At 34.7% G+C, this 19,023-nt stretch overlaps 1 protein-coding gene across 10 annotated transcripts in view; it reads right to left on the bottom strand.

The window, feature by feature from the left end:
* The window catches only part of LOC105830634 (cyclin-K), a 99,783-nt gene that overhangs the window by 57,578 nt on the left and 23,182 nt on the right, over positions 1-19,023 (bottom strand). For 8 of the 10 annotated variants that reach the window (XM_036291276.1, XM_036291274.1, XM_036291273.1 and 5 more), the window contains 3 exons: positions 5,546-5,651; positions 5,389-5,467; positions 5,105-5,277 (listed from right to left, as the gene is read on the bottom strand). In XM_036291276.1, the coding sequence (XP_036147169.1) occupies positions 5,105-5,277; positions 5,389-5,467; positions 5,546-5,651 (358 nt within the window). The remainder of the gene's footprint in view (positions 1-5,104; positions 5,278-5,388; positions 5,468-5,545; positions 5,652-19,023) is intronic. The other 2 variants (XM_036291272.1, XM_036291279.1) reach the window with 1 other exon arrangement.

The following is a 19,023-nucleotide window of genomic DNA, read 5'->3' as shown; positions in this document are numbered from 1 at the left end:
AAAAATTTCCCAACATCTCTGATGCAAAATTGCGAGAAGGAATTTTTGATGGACCTCAAATACGTAAAATGTTGAGAGACGACAATTTTGTTACCAAAATGAATGAAGATGAGAGAGCAGCAGGCTGAGTTTCAAAGGTGTCACAGAAAATTTTTTAGGAAACCACAAAAGTCAAGATTACAGACAAAAGGTGGCGGAAATGATGGAGAACTATAAAAAACTAGGTTGCCTAATAAATCTTAAGTTGCATTTCTTAGATTCTCATATCGACTACTTCCCAGAAAATCAAGGTGATTATAGTGAAGAACAGGGAGAAAGATTTCATCAGGACATCAAGGAGATGGAGTTTCGATATCAAGGCAAATGGGATGTGAATATGATGGCTGATTTCTGCTGGACGCTCAAACGTGATGTCTCTGTGAAAGGGAAGAAACGTAAGAGAAAGCCATTGCACAGAACCTTCCAGAATAAAAGAGTTAGATATAATAGAAAAAGGGAGTAAATTTTCTACGCTATTTATTCACAGAAGCTCAAACTTGTCATACGTATGGAATTTTCCCCGGATAATGTGGTTACGCAAGCCTGCACGCTCCGGATTATACATTTGTGACCTAAACTGCTTTTATAAGATGTTTTTTTGAGATTAGGAAAAAATGAGCCAATTTAGCAATTCTGACCTTGAATTTGGATTCAGCGGGTCAAAATACATAAAAATAGATTAGTCTGGTCTGTCGGACCAACGTTAAAAAAAAATTTTTTTTTGAGGTTAAGAAAAAATGAGCCAATTTAGCAATTCTGACCTTGGATTTGGATTCAGCGGGTCAAAATACATAAGGATAGACTAGTCTGATTCGCCGGACCAACATTAAAAAAAAATTTTTTTTTTGAGGTTAGGAAATGCGAGCTAACTTTGCAATTCTGACATTGGATTCGGATTCAGCGGGTCGAAATACATAAGAATAGACTAGTCTGGTCCACCGGACCAACATTTAAAAAAAATTTTTTTTTGAGGTTAGAAAATGCGAGCTAACTTTGCAATTCTGACTTCAGATTCGGATTCAGCGGGTCGAAATACATAAGGATTGACTAGTCTAGTCCGCCGGACCAACCATTTTTTTTTTGTGTGCCTGTGTTATTTGTAAAAGTGGATGTTTTAGTTTGTATGAACATCCATTTTCATAGTTGGCGCATTTTCTTCATATCATTACTTTTGTAGAAAAAATAAACTTTTTGTTGTTTTTGGGAGAAAAGAGGATTTTATTAAAATTTCGTATATTTGTAGTACCAAATTAAAATTATTTTGTACAAAAATATATTTTTGATGGCGTTTCTTGCGCGTATACTCGGCGCTTTTTATATAAAAGATTAACGTCAGAGATATTATATATTATGGGATAACACCACCCTTGAGACTTTAAATAATTACCTAAATTCGGGAATTTTTTGTGGGTAAATAAATAGCTTTATTGAGAAACTAATATTTTTTCAATAACTAATTTTTAAAATAACTTTTTTAATTATTTTAGGCACTAAAAGCTACTTTTTTTTCGCTTTTTTTGCATTTTTATCTCATCAATATCTTTATTAACACTAAGGTTCTTGTTATTTTCATGAATTATTTATAAAATTGTTTATATCATTAATTAATTGACAAAAAATGCCTTTTTACAGGAAAAATTCAAATCAGAACAAGCATTAAGTAATATTGATGTAACAATTATAATCTAATGGTTTTTTGGGTCGCTGATTACGAATCTGACATCAGAATTTCAAAATTCAAAATGGCAGATCCAATATGGTGGACCAAAAATATTTTAATTTAGTTTATTTGGATAAAATTCATAATACAGAGGTGTTTGGTACGATAACTGCAAATTTTAGATCAGTTTTCAATTTAATAACTTATAAATTATAAAAGAAAGTGTTAAAAAGTCGATTTTTGTCCATCACATGCAATCTGTATAAACCTTATCTTTCTATCCTATGGGTCACTTGGACACAAACTAATGTACACAGTTCAAATGGACAGGATTTATTTGAACACAGGAATTTTGTACGCCGCAAAGTTATACACCGTACATTTCTATACCTTTCTGTTTACCCTTACCGACGGGGTAGGTGCGGGAGGAGGGCCGAAGGACCCCTTTGCATGCGCGCGCGCGCGCGCGCGTGTGTGTGTGTGGCCACGGTTACAATGTAGAAATGTACGGTGTACAACTTTACGGTGTACAACTTTGCGATGTACAACTTTACGATGTAGAAATGTAAGGTGTACATTATTTTGTGTCCATTTGCAACGTGTCCATTTGCACTGTGTCCAATTGTACTGTGTCCAAGTGAAGGCCACTCATGAAAACAATAGTTATGAATATTTATTATAGTTGGAACATTTTAGAATCCACTCAGATTTAGAGCAAAGTGGCTAGTATCAAAATAAACATCCTATAGTATGTTGCGTGAAGAGCGACGACCCCGCGGTTCGTCACGTGACTTTACGACTAAAAATTACCTCTTTATATGTATACAAGTATCTAAATGTCATATAGATTTTGTCTCGAAAACTCGTAAAAATTAATATTTATTGATCTTAAAAAATTAAAAAAAAAAAAAAAAACCATTTAGCGTGCTATACCAAATCTGTCATTTTGAATTTTGAATATTTTTAATCAGATTCGTAATTAAGAACTCCTATACACCAAATTTTAACAAAAGCAATAAATTTGGAAATTTAATGATGCTCCATGTTGAATCCGCCATTTTAAATTTTAAAATTCTGATCAGATTCGTAATCAGCAAGCCCAAAAATTTGTGTATATAATGTTTGTATTTCATGAACGCGCCTGTAAAAATTCGGGTCTCAAAGGGTTAATATGTGTATATAATAAAATGGTATATATTTGTTTTTTCAATAAAGTTATTCATTTGCTCACAAAAAATTCCCTTAGATAATCATTTTAGGGCTTTAAGAATGATGTTACTCCTTAAATTACAAAAAGCAAGGCTTAAATTTGCAAACAAATACAAATTTTCCAGACCATGTGTACTTCAATTATTAGGAATTTGTAATTATTTACCGACACTTTCACTTGTTGATCTTTACCAAATTTGACGTTTTACCCAGATAACACAGAGATGAACAGAAATTCCTAAAGAAGTCATTTTAATGAATACTTGGCAAAGTAAAAAAATGAATACATAAAGAATTCTTGAGGAATTAGCTACAATGAGTTCACATTGAAGTATTCCTTAAGAGTTCATTGCAATGAATACCTCGCGATTTATTATTTGAAATACTTTGAGTATTTATCAGAAATTACTCGAGTGTTTCGATAATCTCAATTACATTTTTACAATTATATATCGCTTAATAAATGCTAATTTATACTTTTATACACGAAATGCGCTATATATAATTAACAAAACAATTAATATACAACTTAAGAGCGTGCTGATCTGCAACGACAGGGTGTCGCGTTGCGTTTCACACATGATATGCATGATGCAACATTCATCCTCGTTTGTGTTAACTATACATATGTTTCATTCCTTCTGACATCTATTGTAATAATCTGTACCAAATATGTATGCATAAACAAGAAGTGTTCATGGATCATCACGGGGCGTTAGGATGCGTACGGTCTTCGAAGTCAAGCAACGTCGGAGATGGTTAACACTTGGATGGGTGACCGTTTTTTCAGGTACAGAAATTAAACATGCTTTAACAGGACTATGGCTTGGCTGAAACATGGTATAGTCTTCTTCCTCTTACAAAATTATCGTAGAAATAATTTTTTATTTTTTGTTTAAGTTTTTTGTAATACTCAGAAACTCTTAAAAATGCTTAGTAGAAATATAAAAAAATTGTCTAAATTAATCAAAATTTTTCTGAGAAACGTTCCAATTATAAAAATCGAAACATTTATCAGAAATCTTAAAAAAAATTTTTTTAATTTCGTTTAAGACATCTACTTAGAAAAGTCCTAATAAATACTTTAAGAAGTTCTGAGGAATTCTAACAAGTAATTCTATATGAATATTTTAAGAAGTCCTGAAAAATTCGAATCATGGTGCATGTAACATCCTACATTATTCCTAAAGTATTCTTCTATAAATTCCTCAGGAATTACTGTTCAGAAAGGAAGACTTACTTTATAAATTCTTTAAGAAGACACTGTGCTATCTGGATAGTTTACTTGTTTTCTAACCGTCTAACTGTTAACACCATTCTTACTTATGCGTATTTACAGGTAAGTAATTCCATAAGATTTCAGAATTTTAGATATATTGTTAATTTTTCATACGTTGTAAAAAAAATGGCGCTGTTTACAGAACCAATTGCATTTTGTTGGATAGCAACAGCAATTATATGGCGCATACGTGGTTGGTGCGACGAGTGCTCCCTTCGCGCTGTACGCTGCTCTTGGTATGTGTGTAAGCGCTCGACGACTGGCTTTGAGCACACGTGTATCAATATAATAAGTTTCTTTTATACTCTATCATACATTTGTAATGTGCATAATATACGGAATATAGTTTGCCAGCCATATATCAGCGTTATTGCTCTCTAACCACCCATAAGGCATATTGTTCTAACACATTTCTATCCAGTACCCTTGGATGAGTGAATTGAAATTAATGCTTTTGCACAACATGATTTGAGCTCATGTAACGCTGTTGTTTTGCACTCCGTTCTTGTCAACAAGTTTATTCGTGTTAGTAATGTCAAACAGGTTTCAATCACTGCTGTTTGACAATCTACTTGTATCAATATATCGTTGGAAATGACTTTAAAGTAAAAATCGAAACGCGTACGGTGTCATATTTTATACGTTAAGCATTAGTCTGATGTCTTAAGAAGAATTAAATTCGATATACTGAACATGTAATTTCATTTGCGCATTGATCCCCGCGCTGACTCACATTACTTTTGTATTTATCAATTTGTTTCATCACATTTACGTATTTGTTGATAAAAAATACTTTTCTCCTTTTTTTAAATATTAATTAAAACTTTACTTTTGTACGTTTATTTAATCCATCACAAAATATTATCAAAGACAAGTTTGACTAATCTCATACAGCCCCCTTAAAAAAACGAAATTACCTTCTAAAAGATCCATAGTCACATCTTCGACAAACATATCCCACCAGCGTAAATGTTTCGGTTGTCTTCCAACCCAATCTACCACTTCGAATTTGCTTAGTTTTCCTGCCAAATACATTAGAGCAACAGCTATGATTTCTGGTTCCCATTGTAGCGACAGAGTGGTACATAAACTACAAAAGTAATATAATAAAGAACTTTTTATCACATCAAATGTTAGCATAAGATAACAAAGATATGTTGTAGTTAATATTATTTTATCATTCCTTTGCACATTTATCTACCTATCATTGACAAATGTCCACGCCATTTGAACCATTTTTTGTAATTTGTTTTTATCACCTGCAAATAGCACAAAATTTTCTTTAGAAATATCTTTAATAATAAATCTAGTAATGTTAATTTTTTATAACAAACATATTTAACCTATATAAATATTACCTTTTAGACACTTTGCATATTTTAGTAAATAACTATATGGGTGTTCCACTTGCAAATCAAATTTAATAGTTTGTAACAAAATTCTTTCCAAGGTCAATACTTCTTCCTGAAAAAAATTTGATTATATAAAATACCTGAATCGAATAAGCACTACTTAATTAATCTTTCAAAGGCTATATACGAATATTGAAATAGAAACGTTACATGAGAATAAAATTTTTATTTCAATCACTCACAAAAACAAAATATACCTTCTATTTAGAATATTTGTAAATAAACAAAAAAATTTTTTATTCTGACATTAGGCATTACTATATAAATAATTGCCAATTTTTAAAATATCTTGCAACATTATCTGATGCTCTTTATATCTGTGGTACACACCTCGATTATATACAAATATATGGGACCTACAGTTTAACATCGCTTTCAAACAGTTAAGATAGAAAGGCTTTAAGGCATAGAATATTCTTAATGACCTGCTATTCCATCAAAGAAAAGAATATAAAATTTTTCCAGTTCTATATACCTAGCATCAAACTCAAGACCTTCAGTGTAAACTGTAACAGATCAGTGCACTATCCGTTACATGATGGGCCTTATTATGTGCTTATAAATATAAAGGGATTTGGTTAGCAGGTGCGAATGTGTGCGGACGCATGGTATGAGTGCGACTGTAAGATAGTAATTAAGGCGGAATTAGGTAAGATAGAGTAAAAGTGTTTATAAGGTAAGATAGGAGAAGAGAGGTGATTAAAATTGTAGGATAATTGGAGGAAATTGCGAGAGATAAAAAAAAAGATCTGGGAAGCAAAAAACAAACAAAGAGGTTAGGAGATTAGGTTGTTGTAGGAGATTGCGAGAAAAAATATACAGGGAGACGAGGGAAAGAGGAATAAAAGGAATAGAGAAAGGGCAGAAGAAATTAACAATGGAAGACAGTAAACAGGGTAATATGGTAAGTTTTAAGAATCAAGAGGAGGATAGTAAGAATAGCATAGATAAGGAGAACCTAAAAAAGATAAAAAAAGAGGTTAAATTAATAGCAATGGAATTAAAGGAATTCAAAGATGAAAAAAGCAGGAATTGAAAATTTTGAAGTTAGAACAGGAAATTTGGGATAAAAAAGTAAAAGAGATAAAAGATGTATAGGTTTAGAGAAAAAAGTCATGGAGTTAGGAGAGGTAGCAAAGAGGGGGAAAATCAAAGAGAAGTTTTTTTGATAAAGGAGAGGAGTATCAGTGTGGAAAGTGTAGCAGTAGGTAGTAGAAGGAGTAAAAGTAGAGGTAGTAGAGCAAGTACTAGATTCACCTCAAAGAGCGGTAGCAGAGTCTTTAGTGACAGGGAAGTATGTAAGCTCAAAAGATGAGTAGAAGAAAGAGAAAAAGAAGAGACAAGAAATAATATAGTAATAAGAGGTTTAAAAAAGAAGGAATTAAATAGTTTACAGAAAGGGTGGTTAGAAGACATGTAATAACCGTTTTTCGCGCGAAACTTAGCTCGTCGGAAAGGGTCTAGAGCGAAAAAGGTTCAGAGATAGCAAACGTGACGATTGATCAATCAATACAAAATTTTATTATTCTCAATTACATTGATTTCGCGATTATTTACAACGGGGCGACGAGTACACAATGATCTAGCTTCGCGATATATACAACGGTATTTACAAGAATTGGTAACGGCGCGCGTGATAGTCGGCCGATCAGCTGTTCGGCTCGGCGGGATGTCTGCGGAGCGCGCGGTGAGACGGGCGGTACGCGCCTCGAACTCGACGCTCGGAGTTCGGTGGCCGGCGGGCGTGCGGCGCGGAAGCGGTATTTTCGTTCCCGGGTGTTCGGTGATCGGCGGGCGCGCGGTGCGGGAACGGGTGTCTCGCGTTCCCGAGTTTTCTCCGAATTGCTTCAGTAATTCCGCGGAGCGTTGGTAAATTTCGGGGAACAGCGTCGGCCCCGAGAACGCTCGGGAGGAGACGCAGAACACTTTGTGCCGGTTATCGGGCCACTGAGATTTTGAGGCGAGGATTGTAGCTAGCGGCCGAGAGCTCTCGGCGGAGACAGAGAACACTCTCCCCGCGGCTTGCTAGCAAAAGGAGGCAAGGAGTTGAGCTAGGCCGAGAACTCTCGGCGATGACGGAGAACACTCCACCGTGAATCGCAGCTCTAGGTTTGGCTTCTCGTCGGAACGGGTTCGGACGGGATGCGAGAAGTAGAGTTCGCTGCTGCCGGGCGGTCCTTATATATGGTCCCCAGCAGCTGCTCGGGGATCTTCGGCGGTCCTCGGCCTTCTCTCGATGACGTATCCTCTCGAATCGGGATGCTGGCTCAAGAGGGGAGGAGATATGCCTCCGAGATGCGCGTTATTTCGGCGGCGCGAAGCTCTTATGGCGGGCGCGTTCGGCCCGGCGGTTGGTCGGCCGGACCACGCGGTCGTTGTTAGCCGCTAGGAACGTAGTTCGTTACAGACATAATAAGAGAAAAATTAGATCTTGAAGTTAAAGTAACAAAGTTTTGGGTAAGCGGAACGGTAATAATAGGATGTTTCGAAAATGAGAAAATGAAAAGGAAAGTCATAAGTAATAAGAGGAAGCTTAGAGGAAAGCGTATCTTTATAGAACAAGATCTGACGTGGGAAGAGAAAAATGTGCAGAGAGTCATAGCTAGGTGAGTAAAAGAGGAGAAAGAAAAAGGTAGAATAGTCAAGACAGGTACAGGCAGAGTAAAAATAAATGGGATTTGGAAAAAATGGGAAGATGTGGCGGTAGAGTAGAGTAGAAAAGTGACAAAGGAGAAGGGGGGAAAATAAAGATGTAGGGATAGACAAGGAAGATGTTAGAATAAATAGAGATAAGAAGTCGAAAAAAAAGGAAATTTTAAAAGAAAAGGAAAACTAAATAATTGCCAAGAAGGGAATAAAAGAAAGAAAAGCCATAGGATACGGTCGGATAGGACAGTTTTATTTTAGAACGTAGTGGGTATATAAAGACAAGACAGGGAATTCTGGGAATATATTAAAGGTTATGATTATGTAGATTTAATTGAAACATGGATGGAGGAAAAGAGTTGGAATAATTTAAAAGGACTGCTTCCAAGTTCACATATGTGTATTGCTATTACACAGAAAGGAGTAACAAGAGGATAAATAGAGCAAAAGGAGGTTTCATAGGAAAAAAAAGGATTGGGGAACTAAGGATAGGAAATCGATAGATATGAGCGGAGAAAGATGGATAGCAACTAGAATAGTGAAAGCATTTAAAGGAAAAAGCTTATTGATAACAACGGTATATAATCAAGGTAGCTGGGAAAGTATTAAAAGATCAATTTTGGAAATAGTAGAAAAAATAGGAACAAAACGATTCTAATAAGAGATTTTTATATAAGAATAGGTAAAATAGGTTTAGAAAAGGAGGTGATAGGAGTTGGTAGAAAAAGCAGAGATAAGACAATAAGTAATAATAAGAAGTAGGTAAAATAGGCTTAGAAAAGGAGATGATAGGAGTTGGTAAGAAAAATGTACAATATCATTTTGATACCTTTTCATGGTATCGAAAGAATATTGTATTTATTCGCTAAAATACCCTAAAATGCAGTGCAAATTTCAAACTCGCGTACAATCAACAAAAATCGTATCATGTTCTTTTTTTAAAAATTGCTTAGAATAAAATAAACTTTAAGAATCCGGATTAATATTAACAAAATTTTAACGAGAAACTTGTAAAAAATAATAACAAACTTTTACTTTTTTCAATTAAAAAAATATGTTTGATTTTCATGCGATACAAAAGGGTTACACTTAACAAATCAAACTTTCGCCTAGGGATTCTTAAAGTAGAATTTTTGCCCTTTAATTTAAAAAAGTTCATGTAATTTGGATGATTTTTCGCAAAGTTGCATCACTTTAAAAATTGCCTAAAAATTCGATCAAAATTTGTCTCGGTTTTTTTGCGCCAATGTATTCAATGTTCATTTATCGGTTTAACTGACATTTATGTCACATTACCTAATATTTTATTATAAATTTTTATCTGGAACATTACTTTTTGTAATTATTTTCTTGCAATTAATTTTCTTGTTTATTAAAAAAAGATCTGTAATGTCGATTTGATTCAAATTGTAAGTTTGATTTGTATTTTAATCAAAGAGATTTGATTCAATTCGATAAAAAAATTTCAAGTTTGATTTAATTTGTTTTCGATTTACTATAAAAGATTCAGTTCAATTCAATTCAATTCAATCTAACAAATATTAACTTATTAGTGCGCAAAAAAGTTCTGGGCTTTTTTATGCAAAATTCAATTTATTTTAATTAAATTTAATTAAAAATAAACTTTAATTAAAATTAAACTTATATACTAAAACCCTTTAATTAAAAATAAACAAAAAGATATTAATCAGCAAAATATTCTCCATTTGCATCGATGACTTTTTGCCATCTGTTTGCCAAGCAGTTTGCGAATTTCCTGATGATAGAAACTCACTGGCTTCGAAGCAATAGTCATTAATTTTCGTATTTCTTCAATTGTCACGAAGTGTGTATCAGCCAAGTGATGCTGCAGCGACCGGAATAGGTAGTAATCGAAAGGCGCCGTGGACTTTGTTCTGAGCAGCTAACATAGAAGGACGTGGTCCGTTCTCTCTCTTCAAATAATTACTACTATATTACTCAGTATTATTTAATTATCGGAAGACGTGATTGTCTCTTAATATTTTTCGTCCTTCGGCGCTTGAATTTTTGGTAAAATTGAAGATTTTAAACTATCAGATTATTGGGGAATCAGAGATTATTGGGGATATTTCGGCGCTTGGTCGAGAGAGGCAAGCAACAAAGTTCTACCCGGCATGACTATATTGGTCTGACCATATTGGAAGAGATTTGCTGTGTAATTGCTGCGTAGTTATTCGAGCATCATGAAAACCGCCATTTCACCAACCAACAAATAGCTGGCTTACGAAAGAATATTATTTAAAACAATACAAAAATAAATTTCAATTGAGTTACCCGTTTAACCTGAGAGGTGAGTTCGCACAGTAATGTAACTCAACAAGTTATCCAACATTTTGCTTTAATAGTATTAATCTTTATACGCACAGACCTATTTCTGAGGCTGAAAATGTTATCCCTGTAATGATGGCTTGGTTCTAATTATAATTTGATATGGTTGCGGGACCAGGCTTATTGTAGAGAATATAATTATCTTTTAATTCCAAAATCAAAATATATGATTATAACATATTAAATTCTAGATTATTCTTATATCAGGCAAATTAAAATAAAATAATTAATTAAAGAATCTCTTGTATTATTATACTTTCTCTATATTGATAATAATATGAATATAAAAGCCTTTTGTGAATAATTTTGTAGTCTGATATAAAGACAATTGTCTAAAGTAGAAATCCTAATATTCGAAGAATAAAGTAGGCCTTAACATTCATCGACTCTCAATTGATAATAACAAACATGGCCCCAAGGCCATAAATTCCAATAAGAATCTCCTGAAATAATACACAGAAGTTGTTGATATCCTAGTCGAGCTTACACACAAATAATAATTGTGTTCTGAAACAATTATTTTGCTACTTTACTTGATTCTTATTCTTTGTATGTATTTTTCTACTTAGCTAGTAATTTGTATTTCAAACTTAATTAAATATCCAGTTTTTAGTAAAAATATGATCACACGTCGCAGTGAGCGTCAATTACAAAATAAACGCATTTGCCTAAGGTTGATTGTACTACTTCAAACATTATAATTCTATTCTCAAAAAAAGTAAGAGAGATAAAAATAATAAAAATAAATATATAATTTATTATATAAAAAAAATATATATGTACATATATAAGTACAAATTTATGCCAAGTGCTGAACATATTCAACAAGTTTTATCGTGGCATAAGCCCATAACTCACATATTGACCCATTTTTCGAGGTCGACTCTCACACTGTGATATAGACCTCAAAAATCTATTTTTGTAAAAAATAATTTTAATTTGGCACTACAAATGTACGAAATTTTAATAAAATTCTCTTTTTCCAAAAAAAAAAAAACAAAAAAAAATTTATTTTCTCTACAAAAATAATAATATGAAAAAAATGCGCCAACTATGAAAATCGATGTTTATACGAACTAAAACATCCGCTTTTACAAATAATTATTTGTACAAATATTACAAATAAATATTTTAATACAAATTTTGCTACAAAAGCTTAACGCCGCTAAACCGAATGGTTTGCTTTAATACAGAATCGCTTTCTTACAATTTAACTTACATAATAAAATAATAATTATTTAAAATTACAATTTTTTATAATAGAAATCGCAATGGCATTATGCGCGTAATGTTATACACGTACGCATGAGAGAGAGAAAGAGAAAGAGAGAGAAAGAGAGATGATGATGATGATACACTTTATTATGCCCAAGCATAAGCTGAAGAGCAAAAGATACAATAAGTACAGATGTAAATTATAATTTGAGAACAGCACAGGTGTAAAGACGCTAATAATACATAAAATTTAAACTAAAGCGCAAATAGGTACAAGCATAGCATTAGCTAAAGAACCAGAACTATTGACAATAGTAACCGTATTGAAGTAAATGTAAAGCATATGAAAAAGGAAGCTTAAGTTGCTAGATTTATATACAAGATTCGCAAAAAGTTAAAAGCTAAAGTTTCATATGAACCTAAGCCTAGACAGTGGATAATGAGATAGGTAAGATGAAAATAGAGAGACAATGACATCATGAAGAGCGGGAGGCGTAAAAGATAAGCTAAGGTCTACAGTAGAACTGACCACTCAGAGTGTAAAAATTGAAATAGAGGCAAAGTACAAATGTAAAGTAAAAGAACGAGTATTAATAAGATGAAAACATGAAAAATGAAAAACTTATGAGATGAAAAACTTTGAAGCCAAATAGAAATAGCTGAGAGAGATTAGATAAAACTATGTCGCTAATCTACATTATGTACATGCACATACTCTAAAATGCTGAACTAAGAATTCGCGTAAAAAAGCAAAATAGCACAGCAATCAGACGGCAATCAGACGGGCTCCGATGCGCTCAGGAACGTGCGAAGAAGAACCTTAAAGGAATCAAGGGAGGACGCGGAAGCAATGTGGTCTGAGAGTGAGTGTCAAAAATAAATAGCGGAAAGGCGAAAAAAATTTCTATAGATGATGGTACGATGAGAAAGGATGTGGAAGGTGGAGGACTGAGACGTGGAATGATCAGATCTCCTGACCAGAGGGTCGGGGGGGGGGGGAGAGTTCACTAAGATACGAAAAAGAGCGTAAATGGAGAATGCGGTAGGTCAAACAGCCAAAAAAGTAGAGCCTTCTGCTCTCAACCGAAAGCCATCCCAAACTGCGTCGGTACAGCGTAATATGCTCATCCCGTCTGAGATTGAAAATAAATCTTATGCAGTAATTGACCAAACGTTGTAATTTAGTATTTAGTTCAGAACTTAAGTCATGATATACTAGGCAACAATAGTCAATGTGCGGAAGAATAAGGGTATTGACAAGTTTGATCCTGAGCTTGATAGAGCATTTTTATTAAATTTAAGTTTGTATAAGGCACGATGTACAGCCTGAGAGATGTGCACAACATGCTTCCTCCAAGAAAGGTTTGAGGTCAGTGTGACACCCAAATTACGCACCTCGCTAACGAAAGGCAATCTGGTCTGGTCAACAGTGACAGGTGGTAATAGATTAAAATCGATGCTTCTAAAATATTCCTGGCTGGCAAAAACAATTACTTTGAATTCGGCTAAATTAAGTTTAAGCCTATTTGCTCTCGCATATTCAGAAATAGCAGACGCATCCCTGGTGATCAGTTCAAGGCCATGAAGTATCTCTGCAGATGAGCAGGAGAGATATATTTGGAGGTCATCGGCGAAGAGCATGTGATTGGAGAATAACAAGACCTCACTGATGTCATTAACAAATAGAGAGAATAATAGAGGGCCAAGAACAGAACCCTAAGGAACGCCCAGGGACACAGGGAGCCATCTCAAACGGATCCCAGAATCGTCAACAACAGCCTGAGTCCTGCCAGTCAGATACGAGAAAAGCCAAGCTAGAACAGTCTCAGAGAAACCTAGGCTTTTAAGCTTAGTAAGCAAAAGAAGATGAGGGACGGTGTCAAATGCCTTGCTAAAGTCAAATAAAACGAGAATGGTTACAAGTCTGTTATCGATCGCCAACCTGATGTCATCACAGACACATAGAAGGACAGATTGAGTGTTGTAACCCAAGCGATAGGCAGATTGTCTATGATCTAGAAGACTGTACTCCTCAATGTAATCAGTAATTTGTTTAATCACTATCCTTTCAAGGATTTTGGAAATTTCCGGTAGATTTACAATGGGTCAGATATCAGATGGAGATATAAGAGCTCGAATCTTTGAGAGCGGACAAACAAAGGCTCGCTTTCAATCCGACGGAAACACCGAAGATTTTAGTGAGTGGTTAAACAAAGCAGTGAGCCACGAAGCAATGCCAGACCAGGCCATTTGTATAATAGAAAGAGGGATGCCATCAAAACCTGAAGCATAAGAATGAGGCGGTCGAGAGGCAATAAGCTTGTACACTTCGCTAAGCGAAACAGAGAAAAAAGAGAGCTGAAGTCGACTAGTAGGGCAAGAAAAAAGCGTAATAGCTAAGGAAAAATCATGATAAGACAATAGCGAAGCACCGGAAACAGAAACATAGTAGGAATTAAGTTCATCAGATTTGAATAAATGAAGAGAAAACACAAAATTTGATTTTGTGAGACCAAGTCGAGCGAGCTCTTTCCAGAGTCCTTTCAGAGTTTCTTTCCGGGTCAGTGATGTTATTAAGAGAGGTAAAAAGAAACTCAGCCTTAGCCTGCCTGATATCAACGTTGAGTTGGTTCCTAAAAAGTTTGTACCTAGCAAACCCAAGGAGGCTGCCCGACCGCTTGGCTTGTTTATAGAGTAAATTACGATATTTTAGACGGGCTCTAAATTGTTCTGAAAGCCACTTGATGCGGGGGCCTCTAATCACGATCTCACGAGCGGGTGCAAAAACATCCAATGCATCATGCAGGGTGCCAGACAGGAGTTTCCACAATCGAGAAACATCTGCTCCATCGAACAAAAAGTCAAACCCAGACTGGACCTCAGTCACCCTCTCAAGGATAAAGCAGAGAAACTCATCACTATTGATGTCTCTGAAAGCAACGCCGCACCATGGATCGCCTAATGTTTTCTTCAGAAAGAAAAGAAAGAGAAAGATGAAGGAGATCATAACCGGCTATAAATGGACAAGAGGACTTGGTGAAGGACCGAATTTTTGTCAAGATCATTCACAACTAAAACGTCCAACCACAAATCAGAGATGGAGGTGTCGTGGGTAGCATCCAAGGGAACAATGTGTAGAGACAGACATGATGCAAGTTCTCGCAGGTGGTTGGCCTCAAAGTTATTCATTAACAAGTTACAGTTTAAGTCACCGCCAATGACAATATTCTTATAGAGATGAGAAACGGCAGTAAACTTTTCTACGAAAAATCGTGAAAAAGATGGCCCTTAGGTCTTCTGTAGATGGACGCAAACAGTACAGACTCACCATGAGGCAAGCGAATTTCGATGATAAGGAATTCAGGGCTATTGATATCGTTACACCTGGACGCAGCAATGACTGTAGCCTTGAGCGACTTATGAATATAGCATGCAATGTCGGTCTTGCCGACATGTTAAGGCCACTAACCAAATCTTTGAAGTTTTGACTTTTCTTTTTTATTAATTTTCTAGTATCTTCTGAAATCTTTCTGTATGTTAGTAAATTTGCACAAGAATGAAACCTCATTAAATCATTGAATGCTTTTTTCCTTTTGACGACAGCCCAGGAGCACTCTTCGTTTCCACCAGGGTTTCAGCTTCATTTTTTCTCACCTTTATTTTTAATAGATTTAACATTATCCCTATTGAAATCAAAAACCTTGACAATTTCTCTTCTCATCAAGAAGTCTCGCACCGGATAATAAGGCACAATCAAGTATTACTGTGGCCCACGCCTCACAATGAGAGAAATGCTCCATTTACTGATTCCTGTGGTAGTCAATTTCCCTCTAGACCTTTCGCTGACTATAGGGTTTCCGAGCCTCACCCTATTACTGTGGGAATCACTAATATTAATAATAATAGGGATATGATCGCTACCTATTGCATCCGGCCTTATAACCCAAGATGCAGACGAACAGGTTCCTCAAAATCAAAGAAATATCGGGAGCACTTATATAATTGGCATTTGCCGAAATTCTGATCTGAGAGCCATCGTTCAAAATACAGAAGGGTGAATCATCAATGACCTCTGCAAGTAGTCTGCCAGCCGAGTTAGTGAGAGGGGAACCCCATATCTCGTTTTGGGCGTTAAAGTCCCCGCATGTGCACACTTTATGATCTACCAATAATGCTGAGATCGTCTGAAAAAATTGAGTCCAATTATATTTATTCATACCACTATCAGATGGTCTATAAAGCGAAACAAGAACAGTTTTCTTTATCCCGTCACCAAGTCCGTTAATTAAGACTGCAATATATTCTAGTCCAAATTCATCCGGCAACCTCAAATTTAAGGCAATCGAATCAATGCTCTTCTTGACAAGAACTGCGGTACCTCCACCCAATGTCATCAGCTCTATCTGATCTATATGTTATAAAATTTTTTTAATTAAAATTAATTCCAGGCTAAAGCCAAGTTTTTTGTAGGCATATCAAGTCAAAGTTTAAAATCAAATTGGAAAATTCCTGTTTTTTCCCAGAAATGCCCCTGGAATTCCATTGCATAATTTTAATATCCATTACTGAGCGGACGATAAGCTATACTTGATGCCTACGAGAAAGACTCAAATTAACTCCCTATGATTCCTTAAATAGTTTAGAGACGAACATGTAATAATTAAACTCTCGCCATTTTTTCTTCTTTAGATCTATCCGAAGAGATTAACTAAGAGATATGTGAGAATATCACGTCCAAATCAATGTCCTGATTACTGGGTACCACTCGAAATGGTGGCAGAGCGGAAGGAGTTTGACAGGGCAACGAGCCCAATCTATCTCTGGAACTAAGAGATGAGATTGATCTCATCTTGGGGAATTCCTTAGGTAAACCATCGATTCTTTACGGCTATGATATTGGCAATTCCCTCTGTCGGGGAGGACCCATTGAATTCTGCGAAGGAGCAGTCAGATTAGCGTTCTTATTTAAGAGATGAAGATTAGAACCTGGTTTCCATTAATTGTGTCAATATTATAATTCGTAGTCCTATGTACACGCCTGTCTAGACTGTGAAGGGAGCCTAAGTCGAGTTGAGAATTCCAACCCGAATAAACTTGTGATTTAAACATGTTACTAATCTGGGAGACATTAGTGATATCTCTATTTTTTATAATTCTTTTTGCTCCAAAGTGAGAACAATTTACGAATGCCATGACATGAGCCACTAGGTTATGATAATGAAATGAGGGACAAGAGCTCTCGAAAGAATCATGGGGACCCCACAATTAACATATTTGAATGATTCATTTTTACAATCTTCGAGAGGGTGATTCTCCCCACTTCATGCACCTTACTGTACCCCTACACATCTTCGTTGAGTGACCCCAATGGCAACATTTCGTACATTTTTTGTTTATTAACAAATGGGGTTATTTATTCTATGTCTGACTTTATATAGATAAACGAATTCCGGCAATAAACTAGACTCAAAGGTAACTTTGACGGTATTTGATAATTTAAGCGTGTTATTATCTCTACAATCCAAAAATTTTAATCTCTCAATGTTAGCTATCTTGAATGAATTGTTTCTGTTAGGCCATTCTATACCCTAATAATTCTTCCTCCCAGATATCCGCAAACACATCTCTAATTAACCCCGTTCTAAAAATTTTAAAATTTGGTATATAAGCAAAAAGGTATATAATCTTCCGGGATCAATTCTTTATGGTCCAAAAAATTATTAGCTTCATCTAAGGTTTTAAAACTGATACTAATTAAATTTTTTTCCTTCCTTTTAATATTCAAGATATTGTTATAAATATGTTTATACTTGGATTCAATTCTCCTCTTATATAGTTTTTGGCCAATGCTAATAGGATGAAGGTTCCCAATATTCTTATCTGATATTTCAGAAGAAGATTCTATGAAGACCAAATACGGATCACCATTTTCCACCAAATAGCAATTTTTTAATTGATTTTCTGTAAAAGCCATTCTTGAAGATTTTTTTGCAGGTCTAGAAGAGTCACTATTAGCTTCAATATTAGGCTCAAGAATCGTTGAAACTATTACTTCACGATCAATTTCCATAGGGAATGGATCATTAACAGATTGCTGGGATAATAAAGGGTCCTGAGTTTTCTTAAGTTTGTTAAGATCCTTATTATCTAGAAGAAGGAGAGTTAATTTTACGTTTTTTACTACTAGAAGTATCCATATAAAAATTTCCCGAGCCGGATGGTCTTATAGGTTCGAGGAAGATGCTTTTTTACTAACAAATTTATCGTTATTCTTAAACATTTTGGATTCGCAAAACAAATATATAATTATAAATGAATTACGTAGTAGATTGTTAATACAAGATCTTCAAGCGACTGTAAGAAATTATTTTATGATTGCTAATGAAAAACAGAATACAGATTAGTTTTGGTTAACTTAAAATGATCCTTTTGAATATAAGTCAATAATATGCCTGAAAGAAATCGAAATTAGCAATATATTTACAATTGACACAGGTGTATTTCAAGAAATAATGCCAGAGTGTTGTTTAAGTTGATACCATATATAAGTATAAAAATGATAAACCAGAAAAAATAATATAATAAAGCCAAAAGAGCAAATTTATAATAGTAGCCGCTAATACACATTAAAGGTGTGACGCGCTATTAATATATATACATGAAAATTTCATGTGACCAAATTCAAAAATGGGTCAAAGTGCAATGTACAAGCAAAATGAGTGAAATATTTTATTATTTCAATTTAATTTGCTAAATATACAACTATAATAGATAGTAATTAACTATACATACAATTACTTAAGTTAATAAATTAATAAACAAAACAATAATTAGAGTAAATAAATAAGGACTATAACACTTTTAAATAAATAACTGTATAATATAAAAATTAATAATTAATAAATTATCTAAAACATCTAAAGAGTGAATATAAATAGGAACAATTATATCGAATTTCCTTCTAACTTAATAAATAAGATTTCAAAACTACAGATTAATATAGCATCAAAAGTGTTCGAGAATCATTTTACTATGTAATAATTTCGCGACCGGCCTGAGAGATGGCAGCATCTATCGGGCTCGGACAGTCCTGCTGTCCACAAAGCGCCATGCAAGCACTGCTCGCGTATGCCCGATGGGCGCAGCAGGCGACGGCGCTGCTTCACCATCATTTCCGGTCTCAGAGTTTTTTATGGCTACCGTGCGTTACGTAC

The sequence above is a fragment of the Monomorium pharaonis genome, chromosome 8 (genome assembly GCF_013373865.1).
Source record: "Monomorium pharaonis isolate MP-MQ-018 chromosome 8, ASM1337386v2, whole genome shotgun sequence".
Classification (NCBI taxonomy): Eukaryota; Metazoa; Arthropoda; class Insecta; order Hymenoptera; family Formicidae; genus Monomorium; species Monomorium pharaonis.
The sequence above is the reverse complement of the archived record's forward strand: the minus strand, read 5'-3'. Positions and strand labels throughout refer to the sequence as shown.